This window comes from Panthera onca, chromosome D2 (genome assembly GCF_046562875.1).
Source record: "Panthera onca isolate mPanOnc1 chromosome D2, mPanOnc1 haplotype 2, whole genome shotgun sequence".
In the NCBI taxonomy this organism is placed as follows: domain Eukaryota; kingdom Metazoa; phylum Chordata; class Mammalia; order Carnivora; family Felidae; genus Panthera; species Panthera onca.
This window is the reverse complement of record NC_138349.1, coordinates 81,594,460-81,611,018: the sequence shown is the minus strand read 5'-3', so window position 1 is coordinate 81,611,018 and position 16,559 is coordinate 81,594,460. Positions and strand designations below refer to the sequence as shown.

The 16,559-nt window shown below is 48.0% G+C and overlaps 1 protein-coding gene across 2 annotated transcripts in view; it reads left to right on the top strand.

Annotated features, from left to right (window-relative positions):
* Positions 1-16,559, top strand: part of PAPSS2 (3'-phosphoadenosine 5'-phosphosulfate synthase 2) — a 73,813-nt gene that overhangs the window by 43,789 nt on the left and 13,465 nt on the right. For both annotated transcript variants that reach the window (XM_078434128.2, XM_078434129.2), the window contains exons 3-8: positions 1,069-1,304; positions 2,034-2,172; positions 3,023-3,141; positions 3,277-3,390; positions 5,315-5,426; positions 14,507-14,712. In XM_078434128.2, coding sequence (XP_078290254.1) covers positions 1,069-1,304; positions 2,034-2,172; positions 3,023-3,141; positions 3,277-3,390; positions 5,315-5,426; positions 14,507-14,712 — 926 coding nt within the window. The remainder of the gene's footprint in view (positions 1-1,068; positions 1,305-2,033; positions 2,173-3,022; positions 3,142-3,276; positions 3,391-5,314; positions 5,427-14,506; positions 14,713-16,559) is intronic.

Sequence of the window (16,559 nt, the reverse complement as noted above, 5' to 3'; positions counted from 1 at the left end):
TAACTAAACCTCAGAAACTGATTGTTTACTTTTGTATATCACCTTTCTTTCCCAGTCTTTTTTTTTTTTAAGCTTATTTTTTTTAGTAATCTCTATACCCAACGTGGGGCTTGAACTCACGACCCTGAGATCAAGAGTCACATGTCCCTCTGCCTGAGCCAGCCAGGCGCCCCTCTTTCCAAGTCTTTATTCCTCTCTGTCTTTGACCCCTGCTTTTCTCTTACTTTTTTTTGTCCTTTCTCTCCTTCCCCCTGCCATCTTCTTTGTGTTAAGCCCTTGTCCTTCTTTTCTCCCCCCGTAACTTTTCCTCTCCCACACCCGGCTGGCTGCCCGACCGTGGCTTGGTGCTATGCTGCATTTTCGGATTTAGAGATCTTTAGGACAACTGGAGTTTCGGACTGCTACATTTCCAGGGCAGTTGAGGTTGTGAGCTCTTAAGTAATTTTGGGCAGTCAGCTTTGTCTTTCTCCTCACGACTTCCCTCATAGAGAAACTATAAAGTGTGGCGTCTCTGTCATTGTGCCTCGAAACCGGGGGAAGAGGCACGTGGCAACTCAGTTCTCGCGTGAAGACTCCAGGCACCTGACCGTGCATCGGTCTCCTGGCTCAGGACTGTCTTCCTGTTTCGAGAGTCGTTCTGGAAAACATCTTGAAGCCAGAGGGGTCTGTCGTCCAAAATGGTTATCAGCCTCCGCGGGAGAGGTGGGCCTCCCGCTCTCCGTGACTGGCTGTCCCCTCCACCCCAGGTGATTCCTGTCGGGAGGGGCCGCGAGATATTCTGATTCTTTTTTTTTTTTTTTCTCAAGAGAAGCCAGGATCTGGATTTGCACGCACAGTGTTCTGATCTTGCAAATACCCTTCAGGCAGAATAGGACACACCAAGAACCACGTGTAACCCCCCCGGGCCCCCCAACTTAGGAACCCCACTTGCTATGAAATGCTGTAATTCTAACACGGAACAGCCGGCTATTTCAACAAGGAAGTGCAAATACTTGACTCGTAGCAAACTGTGCTTTTTTCCTCGATTTTTGTGGTATTGATTTGAGATCAACTGGTTGAAATGAACAGGTCTCTCCGGTGCTGGAAAAACGACAATAAGTTTTGCTCTGGAAGAGTACCTTGTATCCCACGGCATCCCGTGCTACTCCCTCGATGGGGACAATGTCCGTCACGGCCTGAACAAAAACCTCGGATTCTCTCCCGGGGACAGAGAGGAAAACATCCGCCGAATCGCCGAGGTGGCCAAGCTGTTCGCTGACGCTGGTCTGGTCTGTATTACCAGCTTCATTTCTCCGTTCACGAAGGTAAGATGATGTGGCCCTTCCCCCCCCGCCCCCCGCCCCGTCCCATCCCCCCAGCTCCCCCCCCCCCCCCCCCCCCCCGCCCCCGATGCCATGCCAGTGCTTCTGAACCTCCGGAGAGAGGAGTCAGGTGGAGGGGAGGGCACCAGCGAATGTTGTCTTTTCAATTTCCCCCACTCTTTCTTCTCTTGCTCCCCCATTTCCTGTTTCATATTAGTTATGTAAAGAGAGTTCCTTCATTTCCAGATGCCGGGCCACCGGCTGACATAAACCCTTCCGCACTCAGCACCGTGAGGGACATCTGGCTGCAGTTGAAAGGAAGAAAAAGTTAAACAAAAAAAGTCAAAGCCTCTCTAATCTCATTTCTCCAAAAAGTCCGAATGCTTATGGTTTGCTGAAGAAAACGGGCAGTTCAGTGGGGGCCTGGGTGGCTCAGTCCGTTAAGCGCCCGACTTCGGTTCAGGTCACGATCTTGCGGTCTGTGGGTCGGGGCCCCGCATCGGGCTCTGCACTGACAGCTCGGAGCCTGCTTGGGATCCTCTGTCTCCCTCTCTCTCTCTGCCCCTCCTCCCCTCGTGCTACCTCTGTCTCTCTCAAAATAAATAAACAAACTTAAAAAAAAAAACCTCAAAAAAACCCCAACAACTATCAAGTGCCAGAGCCCACACCGTTTTGTGAGGGAGCTTTCCATGGCCAAAGCTCTGCTTACCCTCTCCAATGTGTTTTCTCCAGGACCGTGAGAACGCCCGCAAGATCCACGAATCGGCAGGACTGCCGTTCTTTGAAATATTTGTTGACGCGCCTCTAAACATCTGCGAAAGTAGAGATGTCAAAGGTCTCTACAAGCGGGCCCGAGCTGGCGAGATCAAAGGTAGGGGAGCCAGCGCTGTGGCCCGTGCGTAAGTTACTTCTGCCGCTGAGCCTTGGCAGTCTGTCCCCACAAACCCGTCTGAGGTTTCAAAACCCATTTTCCAAAATTGCATTAGCACACCCAACTTTTTGTCAAACCACAGTATGTTAAAAAATTGTTTTTTTAATGTTATTTTTGAGAGAGAGAGAGAGAGAGAGAGAGAGAGAGAGAGAGAGCGTGAGCGGGGGAGGGGCAGAAAGCGAGGGGGACACAGAATCCGAAGCGGGCTCCAGGCCCCGAGCTGTTGGCACAGAGCCCGACGCGGGGCTTGAACCCATGACCCGTGAGATCATGGCCTGAGCCGAAGTCGGACACTTAACCGACTCAGCCACCCAGGCGCCCCCAAAGCACAATATATTCACGATGTCCCCGGGCTAATTAAAAGGTGGGCTTGTATTTTCCAAGAACTATCACCTCGGTCGTGAGTAGTAAAGTTCACGGAACTGAAATGGGTTTGTGCACATGAGTGTGTGTCTAGAGGGGATGGCTTTAGACTTTTCTCTTCTGCTTGTCTTCCTTTTAGATTCTAATCAGCTCCAGAGGGCTTGGACCTCCCCAAATTTTGTTGATAATTTGGGGCTTTCTATGTGGAAAATACAGCTGTGTGTGTGTGTGTGTGTGTGTGTGTGTGTGTGTGTGTGTGCATGCATACATATCTTATCCTTGGCTAAAGGTCAAGGGTGGCCGATGACCTTCTCTGTTAGAATCTAAATCCTCAGCTTAACGCATGATTCTGACCCATGTTATGCCTTGTTGTTTAAAAAGACTGTTCTGTTGGTGCTGATGTGATCTTCACCCTCGTGCCCGGCAGGGTTCACAGGTATTGATTCCGATTACGAGAAACCCGAAACTCCCGAGCTTGTGCTCAAAACCAACTTGTCTCCAGTGAGTGACTGTGTCCAGCAGGTGGTGGAGCTCCTGCAGGAGCAGGTGGGTGGCCCGGCCGTCTTTCCTTCTTTCTCTTTTTTTCTGAAGTTGAACCAAATCACAGAAGATCATTTATTTACCAAGGCATCCTTCTTACCGTTTTCATTTCAAATTGTTACCAATTCCGCTTCATTGCAGAACATCGTACCCCACACTATAATGAAAGGCATCCACGAACTCTTTGTGCCAGAGAACAAACTCGACCAAGTCCGAGCTGAGGCTGAAGCTCTCCCTTCGTTAGCAATTACCAAGGTAAGACAGACAGTGCAGACTGACCGCAGCAGAACCAGGCGTAATGGCCGTCGTTATAGTCCATTTACAATCACTCTTAATAATGAGGACGGAATGGGGGCGCCTGGGTGGCTCAGTCGGTTAAGCATCCGACTTCGGCCCAGGTCATGATCTCATGGTTCGTGAGTTCGAGCCCCGCGTCGGTCTCTGTGCTGACAGCTGGGAGCCTGGAGCCCGCTTCGGATTCTGTGTCTCCCTCTCTCGCTCTGCCCTTCCCTGGTTGATGCTCTGTCTCTGTCTATCTCTCTCTCAGAAAATAAATATTTAAAAAAAATAGGGGCACCCAGGTGGCTCAGTTGGTTAAGCATCCAACTTTGATCATGAGGTCATGATCTCATGGTTTGTACTTTGACTCAGGTCGTGATCTCATGGTTTGTGGGTTCAAGCCCCACATCGGGCTCGGTGCTGACAGCTGGGAGCCTGGAGCCCGCTTCGGATTCTGTGTCTCCCTCGCTTTCTCCCCCTCCCCCACTCATGCTCTGTTTCTCTCTCTTCTCTGTCTCTTCTCAAAAATAAACATTAAAATTTTTTTTAATAATAAGGAAGGTATGGGTGAGGGAGGTACAATGTCCATAAAGAAAAACACTTCATTTTTTTTTTTAAAACCTCTTCTTCAAGAGATTAAAAAAAAAAATTTCCCATGAAGAACTGCCCCAGGGCCCTGGTCGATGCCACAGACAGGGAACGTAGCTTCTGGTATGCACAGGGCAGCGTGACATGAGTGTTGTTGTATCTTCAGTTATGCAAAAGTACAGGCATCGGGCAGTATTGATTGGTTGGCAACTGCTGAGAAAATAGTTTTTTCAGAATGCCAGTGTTCTTTGGGGCAGTCGAGAAGGAATTTGGAGAAAACCAGTCACCCCGTGATCTAAAGTCACAGGAATCTTTTTCTACTCTGCAAATCCTACTTTTTCCTAACGAGGCAGAGTCCAGCCTCAGTGGAGGGTGTAGACTGCTTCAGTCACATTGAATTTACTGCCCGGCACAGGGAAATACAACCTCGGCAAACTGTACTACACGCATCTGCCTTCCTATGGGTCAGTACCAGTCGGTCCATAGCAGGCGATCACATCTTCACTGGTACCTTTTTGTTATCCTTGAAAACCCCGGACGGTTTTGAAAGAGGCACAGTAAGTTGGGAACCTGTTTCCGCTCACTTGTTCTCTATGAAGTCGTGAAAAATTTATAAGCAGAACCCCCTGGCCCCACAAAATAAATTCTGAGGCCTCCAGCGCTCCAGAAAAATGTTATTATGTATTGCTGTACGTAATTATAATTGCGGTGTGGAATGATAGTTTCAGTAACAACATGGGCCGCAGGGTACAGCAGAGCTTCAAATAACCTAATAATTAATTTTTTGGCCCTAGGGTCGGCAGGAAAGGGCATCCGAGCAATGACGCATGATTAGGGTTTTAAAGGATGAGTAAGGTTTCTCCATGAGCCCAAGGGGCCAGGGCTTGCAGGGCTCTCAGTATCACGCTAAGAATTTGGGACTTTTAGAGTCAATGATTTGGCAATTTCAGTCGACTAACTAGTACATGTGGTGAAAGCGTGTGGCCATACCAGAATTTTCTGTAGGAAAAAAGGAAAAGAGATTGAACGGTGAATGTTCACACAGCTGCACACCCTCGGGAAATCTGCAGCCTGAGGCGGTCAAAGAGGTCGCCTCCATTTGAAATCTTTTCCCTACACTCCAGTAGGAAAGTTTTAGACTCAAACTTAATCTGACCCCTGGATCATGGGTCAGCATAAAAGTGGGAAGACTGAAAACAGAAAAACTTTTGCCTTTTTCTCCTGACAGCTGAGTAAGAAAGGGCTTGCCCCGGGGCCAGATGGCTGAGAAACGAGCTTCTGGAAATGTTCACCTGTTTCTTGTGTTTTGCAGCTGGATCTGCAGTGGGTCCAAGTTTTGAGCGAAGGCTGGGCCACTCCCCTCAAAGGGTTCATGCGAGAGAAGGAATACCTACAGGCTGTTCACTTTGACACCCTGCTGGATGGTACGGGCTCTCCCTGTTTGTTTCTCACTCTTCGTTGTTATAGGAAAAAAATCTTTCTCGGAAATCTTCACAGGATCAAGGAACGTTCATTCTTAGTGTTAATTCTCGGGTCGCACATCTTAACCGTGGAGAAACATTTAGATCATGTATGGTGGGTCTAATTCTATCATGCGTAAATTCCATTTTTAGGACTTTTTTCATGATCCTTGAGGGATTAGTGATTATTTGAATCTAAGGGCCTGAAAAAGGAAGGTTTTACTTGCACGCAAAGCCGAGAGAAGGTGAAGTGTTTCACCGCGCTTGTGCTGGTGTTTAGAATCGAGTCGGGAGCACCGTTGCCGGCCGCTGGGACCCCCCTGGGGCAGCCAGGGAGAAGCTAGCCCAGGGTCCTGATGTGCAGGGTGCCCCTCAGCCCCCGGACTGCCGGGTCACATGTTATCGCAGCAGCTGCATTCCTCGGTGGATGAAAGTGTCACTGTTCATGCCCTTCCACGAGATCAACGCAGTGGCTTCCTCCTAACCCTCACAGGGAGCATTAAGTCAGCCTTCTGGGCACAGGCTGAATGACTTTAGAGAACTGACTGGTCCAGGTCGGAAGCACGTGTTATTCAGAAAACTTCCGGCCCCTTCCGTGATCATTTCCTTCCCAGAACTGCCTGTACTTGTCAAATGGAACTTGTCTGTTTCAAGACTCTCCGCCCCCCCCCCCACCCCCCCCCCAGGAATGGCTGCTAAGTGGGAGGGGCTGGGAAAGTCCCCCGGGATTTGTAACACTAAGCAGGGCTCCCAGACCTTTTCGGAAGAAACATCAAATCAGATGTTCTTTCTTGACAAACGATGCTGACGTTCTGAGCGTGTGACTCTGCCTAGGGAATGGGGCAGAAAGGCAGAATCAGAACTCCGAGAAGGCTCTGGTCAAAGTAGACCCTCCCCTCTTATTCCCCTGTTGGGCCTGAGAAAGTGCCATCGCCCGAGACCTTCATTCCTCAGATACGGTAACATTCCCAAATAACGATTGCTCTCCTTGTAGCCTGCCTTTACAACAACAATAGTAACGTGCGTCTGTAGGCTTTCCCCGTCTCCAGGGCATACTCTCGGGCCTTATTTAACTTGATCTTCATGAAAGTCCTGGAAGACGGGCAACGATGCTCGCCCCCTTGGCAGATGAGGAAGCGTATCTCGGGCAAAGTGCTTTGCTCGAGTTCATGCCCCTCGTCCAGGACCAGAGACCAGAGACCAGAATCTCCCGACTTCTGGCCCAGAGCGATTTCATACCAGGCTGTTCTCCTGGCGTCCTTTCCGATAGAAGTTAGAAGGCCAGGACGTCTGACGTTTACCTCGATGTCTTAATTGCGACACATGCCGAACACAGGCCGTGTCAAGTAAACGTCACGGGGCCCAGCAGCCAAACGCGGACGAGAAGAGGTTGACCGCAAGCACCCCGACCCCCGTTGTGGCTCGGAGACTGGCAAACCGCAGTGTAAGTGAGGGCTTAATTCCAGACACGGCGCTGTCACCTTTTGACAGGTACTTGTTCCGGAAAGAAAAATACAAGGGCGGTGGGCGCAGGTGCAGAAGTCAGCGTTGGTGGAAATTCGGGGTCCTTCACCCCGGGGTCTAGGACTTCATCGTGGGGGGCACAGAAACCATCCTAGGATAGGCCCCAATCATTTGTGGTTTAAGGGGGGGGCGGAAGGGGCATTTCCCTGGGTTGAGAGTTCCTAGCTTTTGGTAGATTCTTAAAGGAGTCTGTGGTCCAACAAGATGAACAGCGAATGCTGTAATAATCCATCTGGAGAACTTAGGCACAGCTCGCTCCCTCCTTCACACACCATTTCAATGTCAGTTTATGGTGTTCTTCAATTGGTCAAACACCTCGATTTTCTCCTTATTCGGTCCTCACCACCATGAGGTAGATGAAGCCCTTACCGCGGCCCTCCCTGCTCATGCCGTCACGTGTCCCCCCCCCCCCCCACCCCCAAAGCCTACCAGTACGGAGACATGAGTGAGGCCACTTTGCCATCGATACTGGGGTCCCACGAGCTCCCGATTCCTACCTGCTGCCGCAGAAACCCCAGTCCTCCCCCCAAACCCACAAGCAAGCATCTGCGGGAGTTCTCCAGGGTGTGTTTCGTATGGTCACGAGTCAGGCCACAGCCACGTGGATCCGTGTGGTTGTCGCACCCACAGAGGTACGGGTCCCACCAGCTCACTCCAGCCACTAAAGCCTCTGTGCCCACAGGGCACAGACTCTCTCGAGTGGGAAGGAAAATGTTCCCTTCCTCCGGGCTGCCCTCAGTCAAGGACTCTCCAGTGCACTGCTTGAGTCCCAGGGTGTTAGAGAGTTGGGTGAAACCTCTTGGGATGAGTACACATGCCTTTATGGTCCTCTGGTTGCCAGTCAGCAGGAGTCCGGATCACATGCCATGCTGCTTCTTGACCCTTACCCCTTCCCACCTGTAGGGCCTGTTTCTGGGACTCTTGGCAAGACTCCTTCCACCCCCCGCCCCCCCGTCCCCGTGGGGATTTTCTGCTGGCTCTACCGTCTACCCCGGAGTCAACCACAGTCCCACTGGACACGGGTCTGCAACCCCAATTGTAGTTACGATTCAAAAGTGCCCCCCACCCGAGAAGCCTCCTCGACTCCTATGTAAACTGATTAATAAAAACAGACACCAGGGAAATAGAGGCGGGACATCACAGTGGGAAGAGTGCGAGCTTTGGATCCACACTGCGTTCATAGGCTAGTGATTTGCTGGGAACCTGGGGCAAATTAGTTACCTCTTTGGCCCCAGCTCCCTCATATGTGGATGCTAATAACCGTACCTACCATGTTGGGATGCTGAAAGTTTAAGGAACGACCGGTCCACGAGCAAATGTTCCATATATGAACAGACCCCCACTGCATACAATGAAAAGACCCTGAAATCTTGAAGAGACTCTGTGGCCATAGTTACATCAGTTTGGAAGCAGCACAGATAAGGTGTTCGTCGGTTAGCCAGTAAATATTTACGGAGTGTCCTCCTGTGCCAAGTTGAGGTTTGTTCTAGCTGCTGGAGGTCGAGTGGTAGTGAAGACAGATGTGAGCTTGCGAGGACAGATATACAGCCCAGTTTCCGAACCCTAGAACAGTGGGTTCTTCCCCCCCACCCCGTCCCATATCAGTGGTTGCCAAGCCTGTTCTTCTTTAAGCCAAATAATGTGTTAATTTCAGTGAAATCTGAGGCAGTCTATGCAACAGAATGGGTGGGCTTGGCCTCCCTCCCCGTTGGACGGCAGCCCGGAGGGGGTCGGGAGGAAATGGCTTGCAACCCTGTTCTGTGCCACATCCGTGACGGTCTCATGGGAGGGGTTGGCCTCTGACGGCTTTTGGACTGTGTAGACACAGTTACATTCCAAACAGTGATGGATATGTATATCAGAAGGTCGAACACGATATCATTCATAGGGACATCGTTTTAATCAGTCCACGAAAGTCTGAGTGACCACCACTGACCATTTGAAATTTCTGTGGCCACAGACACGTAGTCTCCAACTTTGGCCATCAAACAACTGTATATTTCTTGATCACTTATAATCTGCAGGCAGTATTTTCTTTTTATTCGGACCATGTCTCCCAGAAGTATTTTTAAAAAATTTTTTTAATGTTTGTTTTATTTTTGAGAGAGAGACAGAGTGTGAGCAGGGGAGGGGCAGAGAGAGGGAAACACAGAATCTGAATTAGGCTCCAGGCTCTGTGCTGATAGCACAGAGCCCGACATGGGGCTTGAACTCATGAGCCATGAGATCATGACCTGAGCCGAAGTCGAATGTTCAACTGACTCAGCCATCCAGGTGCCCCTATTTTGTTCATTTTAATTTTCTCGAAGGTTCACATTTCTCCTTAAATTACAAAGCAAAACAAAACAAACAGAAACCTCAGCCTACTCAGTCCAAAAGCAAAAAAAAAAAAAAAATTTTTTTTTAAGTGTTTGTGATGATTGCATAACATGAGTTACTCCTTATATTACTCAAGGATCTACTTTCATGTCCATTGATTATACCACTTTATTTTTCACTAGATACAGAGTTTTGAGGTTGTTACAGATCCTCAGGGCATAAATGTCTCATCTGAATTTTTTAAAATGGCACCTCAAGCTTGTCAAGTTCTTGACTGGTGGCATTTGAGGAGGGTCACAACATGGTGGCCTTGTGAGTCTTGACCGTTTGATGACGTCTTATGTAGCCCTGACTTGCCAAGACAGGGCTTGAGGGCTTTCCATATATCCCCCCAGCATTTATTTAGCACCTAATGTGTTCCGACCCCGGTGTTTAACACAGGATATCACATTTAATCTGGATAACACCACTGTGAAGATATTTTGCTCCTATGAGGAAATAAGTATTGGAAAGATTAAATAACTCGAAGCCCGGATTGAAATCCAAGTTATCTTGGTTCTAGTTTTTGTACTTGTTCTACTAGGCATACTTGTGTGTGCTTTAAATATCTGGGATTCCAGGACATTCTAGAACAGTTTGCTACTACGCCTACCAATACCTGGTTTGGAGCCATTTGGTAGTAGTTATACAACATCACATATTTGTAAGAGACAACTTTTTGCTGAAGTAGGAGGTGCCTCTGACATATGCTGTAATTATTTTAAAACAGATAATCATCTAAGTATTGCTTGTGGATTGCACTGAACGACATTTCAGTACAAATTCTGCTGTCACCAGCTTTTTGCGGTCATAATACTCTTTAGAGCAGAAGCAAAAGGCTCAGTGCATTTATCTGTTGTATGTGTGACGTTGTGTATTAGGAATTTGTTCTTTGACATTGTTGCTTTAAGATTATCTTGGTGGAGAGCTGAAAACATGTTTCTTAATTGTGTTTGTATTTCTCTAGGCATGGTCCTTCCTGGTATGTACTTTAACTTTCCAAGTAGTTCAATTATTATAATTAGATATTTATATTAATTATAAATGGTTAAGAACATAATTTAAAAAAAAAATCCAAATGAACCAGTTGGAATTGCTAACAGTTCATGATCCAGCCAGTTATAAGAGAATAATGCTGCATTCTTCTGTTGATTGGAGTCCAAATAACAGGAAATTTCTGGATCAGATGCAGCTGTTGTCTACAATGTTGTATTTGGCTGACAAAAGTAAACTTGTTTCTAAATTATTGTTGCACATTTTGTCCCTGGGATTTAAAGAATTTATAATCCCTTATGCTAATTACTTCTGAGTGCTGTTCCTCAGTTTTGCAAATCCAAGATGCTTTCTCTACTGCATTTGTAAAACATTTTTAATCGATGAAAGATAAATCAATTTTAGATGCAATTTAAATGGACACACCTGGTTGGATTGTGGATAATTGTACTTCATTTGTTTGTGATGTGTGATTATGCATGAATTTAATTTCAAGCTATGATGATTGATAGTTGTAGAACTGGGAATGAATACACAGCTTTGTTACGACTGTAAAGTTCTGCACTCTACCAGAATGAAAAGGTAAAATTCTGAAGATCCCATTTATCTTGGGCATTGTTTTCATCACCGTTGTTTTCCTCATTGTTATTTAAAAAGCCCAGCTAAGCAATAAAAAGCGATTTCGTTTTTGCGTAGAAACAGCCCTTGTTTCACGAAACACGGAGTTATGTGTTGGACTAGCCATGGACTCCGAACCCAGCAGTCGTTTCGAAAGCGAGATGGATCCCCGTAAGATCAGTGCTCGCTTCGGCAGCACGTACACTAAAATCAGATCACTGTAAGATCAGTCTCGGCAGACGAGCGGCACACGATGGAAAAGGCTGACAGCCCGAGTCAACGTGTGAAACCGTGGAGGGTGCTTCAGCACAGAGTGCCCTTGTGGGATAAATTCCTGCAGTAGAACAGTTGGTAACGCTCGTAGAGAAAGCACAGTAAATCTGCTTATACTGATTGTTGCTGCAGGCGGATGAGTTTGGGCGGCCTCAATTCTCAGCAGACCTCTTTCCCTAACTCCCCGAAGATTAGCTCTCTTATCTTGACCACCTGCCAGGAAGGGCCGTTTCCCCAGGTCAAGGCCAACGTGAACGTGGCTGAGAGACTACCTTGGGCAGGAACCTAGTGGACCGAAGGAGGTGATTGCCACAGGAAAGTGCTGGAGCCCTTGGATTTCAACCTAGAATAACTGCCCGAAGCCAGCACTGCAAGGGTGTGGTGGGCAGACCTAGGCTCTCTCGGGCTTCCCGCTCGCTTTTTTGCTTTGCATTTGGTTTTCCTTCATTTTGGTCAAGTCGCTATAAGCAGTGTGGTCAGTAATCCACAGAACGCATGCTATCTAGTTAGATCATCGACAGCCTTGAAGGGGTTCCTGTTAGCCTCTCTCCCCTTTTCTCAGCTCGACTGAGCGGTAGGATTAATCATCTTCCATCATCACCCTCCACTGGCGAAGTGCTAGACGACAGGGCCACTCTCGGCAACCCAGCGATGTACGTAGTATTTGTCAGCCCATCTCTCAAGTGGGGAAACAGCACAGGGAAGATGAGTGGCACAGGCAGTCAGTGGGAGAACGCCTGAACTTTGAAACTAAGGAGTTATTTGAACGACAAAACGCCTGACTTCCTGTGCAAGCGTCCAGCTTGTGGTTTACCAGGGCTCCCATGGCAGGTCACAGGGTTTTGAAGGTTAGGTTTAAAAGACTTCATGAATCGAGGGGGTATTTCCTCAGGTCCATAAATAACTGCATTTGTTTCCTATGGAGTTGAATGCTTTCCTTATTCACATGCTCTTGTTCCCTTCTGAGTCTTGAACTTGGGAAGCCCTCCTAAAGCTTCCTAAAATTCTTCACTGTCGTACACTCAATGGCGTGCCCCATTTTCTTGCCTGTAAGTACAGCAGACGTAGTTGGTGGATGTTTGGCGTCACCATAGAAGTGGGGAGACAGCTGGTTGTTTCTTTTTTTTTTTTTTTTTAAATGTTTATTAATCTTTGAGAGAGGGAGAGAGAGACAGAGACAGAGCACAAGCAGGGTAGGGACAGAGAGAGGGGGAGACACAGAATCTAAGGCAGGTTCCAGGCTCCAAGCTGTCAGCACAGAGCCCGACGTGGGGCTCGAACCCACGAACCGTGAGATCATGACCTGAGCCGAAGTCAGATGCTTAACCGGCTGAGCCACCCAGGTTCCTCTGGGTTGTTTCTTTTATATTATCTGGCCTCATTAAGAAATGAGATGTTTCCAGGAAGCCGGATTATAATCTTTGAAGCCCCAAACTAAAAAACGACTACATCTTTTAACCATTTTGTCTAGAAGTATTTAAAAATGTACTGCTAAAAAACCCCAAATGATTTCATATTCACTTTAAAATATGTGTTAAACGCAAGGCAACTTTAAAAGTGACTTCATTGGGGGCTCCTGGGTGGCTCGGTTGGTTAAGCGTCCAACTTCGGCTCAGGTCATGATCTCACGATTTGTAGGTTCAAGCCCAGCATCTGGCTCTGTGCTGACAGCTGGGAGCCTGGAGCCCGCTTCGGATTCTGTGTCTCCCTCTCTCTCTCTGCCCCAACCCCGCTCACACTCTGTCTCTCTGTCTCTCAGAAAATGAATAAACGTTAAAAAAAATTTTTTTTAAATAATTAAAAAAAAAGTGACTTCACTGCCACTATTGAGCTGAGTGGTAACGTAATGGTGCCCTGAGGGGTTACTGGCCCCACACAGAAGGAACCCCTGTGACTCTCCTTTTGGTTTCTTTATTAGTCAGGGTTCTCCAGAGAAACAGGAGACGGGTGGGGGGGGGGTGGGGGTCACAGACAGAGAGGGAGAGATTGATTTTAAGGAACTGGCTCTCGTAGTTGCAGAGCCTGGCAAGTCTGAGATCTGCAGGGTAGACTGGCAGGCGAGAGACCCCGGGGGAGACGTAATTCAGCCCCACAGTCTGTGGGCAGAATTCCCTATTCTTCCTAGAAAGTCCGTCTGTTTCTGTTGGGTCCCTCAAGTGATTCTCTGAGGCCCACCACCTTACGGAGGGTAATCTGCTCTCCCCAAAGTCCCCTGACTTACATGTTCATCCCATCTTAAAAATACCTTCAGAGAAACATCTAGAATAATGTTCGACTGACTACCTGGGAACTGCAGGCTAGCCGAATGGACACATAGAGTTTCTACATCAGTTTTTAAGTCGTTTTCCTGCCTCTTCCTTTGAGGCCAAGCTGTCGCGAGGTATGGTTACAGCTGAAGATGTAAATTCTCTGAACACCACCTCCCACACCTTCCAGTTTGTTGTGTTGTATACGGAGAGACCAGAATGCCAGCTGACTTAACTTCTTTGTAAAGTAGGATACTTAGCCTCAGGGGGAGAGGTGCTCGCTGTCCATGGGAAATGCATGAGTTTTAGGAAACCAGCTCTGCATGGTTTTCCCTTCTCTCTGTTTTTCGACTGGTAGTTCTCTGTAGCAGTTGGGCTGGTGAGGATGTTGGTCCTCAGGTCAATCTTTTCGATAGCATTTAAAGGTGACGCTGAGCCTGGACCATAGTAAACGAGCAGGTGGATGGCTTGGTCCTTCTGACCCGCTAGTGTTAACGGTCTGACTCTTTTTTCTCTCTCTCTTTTCAATACAGTGTGTTGGTAGCACAATGAGAGCCTAAACAGAGAACAAGAGATTGGCCAATGTTGTTACAGGACTCATTTCCAAGAGAGACTAGAGGTTTGCGTTTGGGTTTGCTTGGCCAACCTTTATTTTGTGTAATTGGATTTCTAAAGACCTTAAAACTCTTTGGTATGTTGAGGTCAGCACCACGCTTTCAAAAGGGAACTCAGAAGAGAGATGTCCCCTCCTCAGTCCCCAAATTAGGTCACTTACTGAAGCCACCTCCGTGATTTGAAACGCAGCCCACTTTTCACGGATGCGCCTGTCTCTTGCTTTGAGAAGCCTCTCAAGGACTTCTTGTCAGACCCCCTGGAGAAATTGCTGCGGCCAACACAGCCATGGGGGATTTAGGTCTTCGTGCCCGTGCACTTCAGGCAGTGTTTGAATGCACGTTGTGCGCATTCGAATCGCCCTTCAAGGATGGTACACCTTGGATCCCGTATTCACGCGTCCTGTGGCTCTTTCTACAGATGGAGTGATCAGCATGAGCATCCCCATCGTGCTGCCTGTCTCTGCGGATGACAAGACGCGGCTGGAGGGACGCAGTGAGTTTGTCCTGACCTACGATGGACGGAGAGTGGCCATCTTACGAGACCCCGAATTCTACGAACACAGAAAGGAGGAGCGTTGTTCCCGTGTGTGGGGGACGGCGTGTGCAAAGCACCCCCACATCAAAGTAAGTTGCAAGACCTCTGGAAGGGCTCTCTTGTTCTCGTTCGATTTTGGATGAAAAGCGTTCCTTTTTATTCCTTCACGAAGGACTTAGCAACACCGGGGTAGATGGAGGAAGGCATTCCTAAGGTGGGACTTACAGGCTTTGCCTTGGGAGATCTTGTTAGAAAGGGGCAGAAAATGTCTTCCTGTTTGAGGGCTGCTCTGAACGATCCCCTGAATCCCCGCATGATGGTGACTCCCTCAGCTAAATGGGAAACGACTGGACCGGGTATCATTTAGCCTGGCACCTCAAATACAGGGCAAAAGTCAGAGCCGCAGCGGTGCCCCAAACTAGGGCTTGTGGTGCTCTCCATCTTGAACATTCACCGGGGAAGTGCATTCCTTCATGCAGAATGGGTCCAAGCAAACCCTGGTAAGAGACTCCAAGTTCATGCTCTGTGGCCAGCTGAAGGGGGGTCAGTGACATCCTTTCAATGAACAGAGCTCAGCACATATAGCGGCAGAGTTTCCAGAGGGAAATAGCGCGTTTTTGTCAGTGGCTATTTTAAGACTGAAAAATGTGGTCATCTGATTATGATCATCTTGAGTCCATCCTGCCTACAGGCAAAATAGGCTAATCTTCCTCAGATTCCTTCACAACCTCTACTTGGTGGGGGTCGGGGAGGGGCAGGAATGGAAAATACCATGGAATCACTGGGTGTGGTTCATTTCCCATAAAGACAAGTATGTGAAACTGAATGCAAAAGCCAACCCTCACCCAAGATCAGAGCATTAGGGTTGAAATTTTAAAAAGCCTTAAACTAGTAATTCGACTTACCAGCTTCCCCAGGGGGCTGGAGTAACAGACTTCCAGAAAATTCATGGGGACAGAGAGCAGTTTGAAGCCCAGGAGACACTAAGAAGCCTTGTGATCAGACAAGATCTGGGCCTCAGTTTCTTCATTGATAAAAGGAGGGGCCAGACTCAACTCCAGAATCTCTCTCAACTCCATGACCCTAGAAAATGGCTGTTTGAACAAACCTATTGGTACTGGTCGGGCAAATGTTTGTTTTGTTTTGTTTCCTTTAGTTGTGAAAGGTTGCAAGGTAAGAGAAGGGCTCTTTCAAGGCCCCCGGTGACGTGACGGCCTCTGAACACAAGAGGTTAATGGGCAGCTTTTCATTTATTGGACACGATCCGTCCTGCAAATTAAGCATCTTTAATTTTAACGCACATCCAGTTCAAAGTCATCTGAACAGGGTCCAAGAGGCTGGCAGACAGTCCTTGAAATGGCTGGGCGCTGACTGAGAGTGATTTCAGGAATTGTGTCCTGGGCCTTGATCATGCCTGTGGTGCATTTATTTCCTGATCATAATTGCACAGGGTTGGGATGTTATCTTCGGTCAGTGACCTAAAGGATGAATAATAGTGACCTTTTATCCTCCTACCTCAGAAATTTCCAGATTCAGAAATCTCTGGGCCTATCATCCACATCTACATGATAAGCGCTAAAAGAAAACAAACAAACAAAACCCCCCCTCCCCCAAAACCTAAGGAAGCCCTTAAGCAATTATTTCTTTTCATTTTGTCTCACAACATGTGTTGGCACTTGGAGTTCAGAATTTCTTTCTTTTCTTTTTTTTCAGTTTATTTATTTATTTTGAGAGAGACAGAGAGCAAGTGAGCACAGGGGAGGGGCACTGGGGGGGGGTGGGGGGAAATCGATGTGCAGGGCTCGAACTCCTGAACTGTGAGATTATGACCTGAGCCGAAGCCAGATGCTTCATCAACTGAACCACCCAGGTGCCCCGGAGCTCAGAATTTCTTAGAAGCAGGCATGACCTGTGGTCTTGGTAATACAGTCAGTGG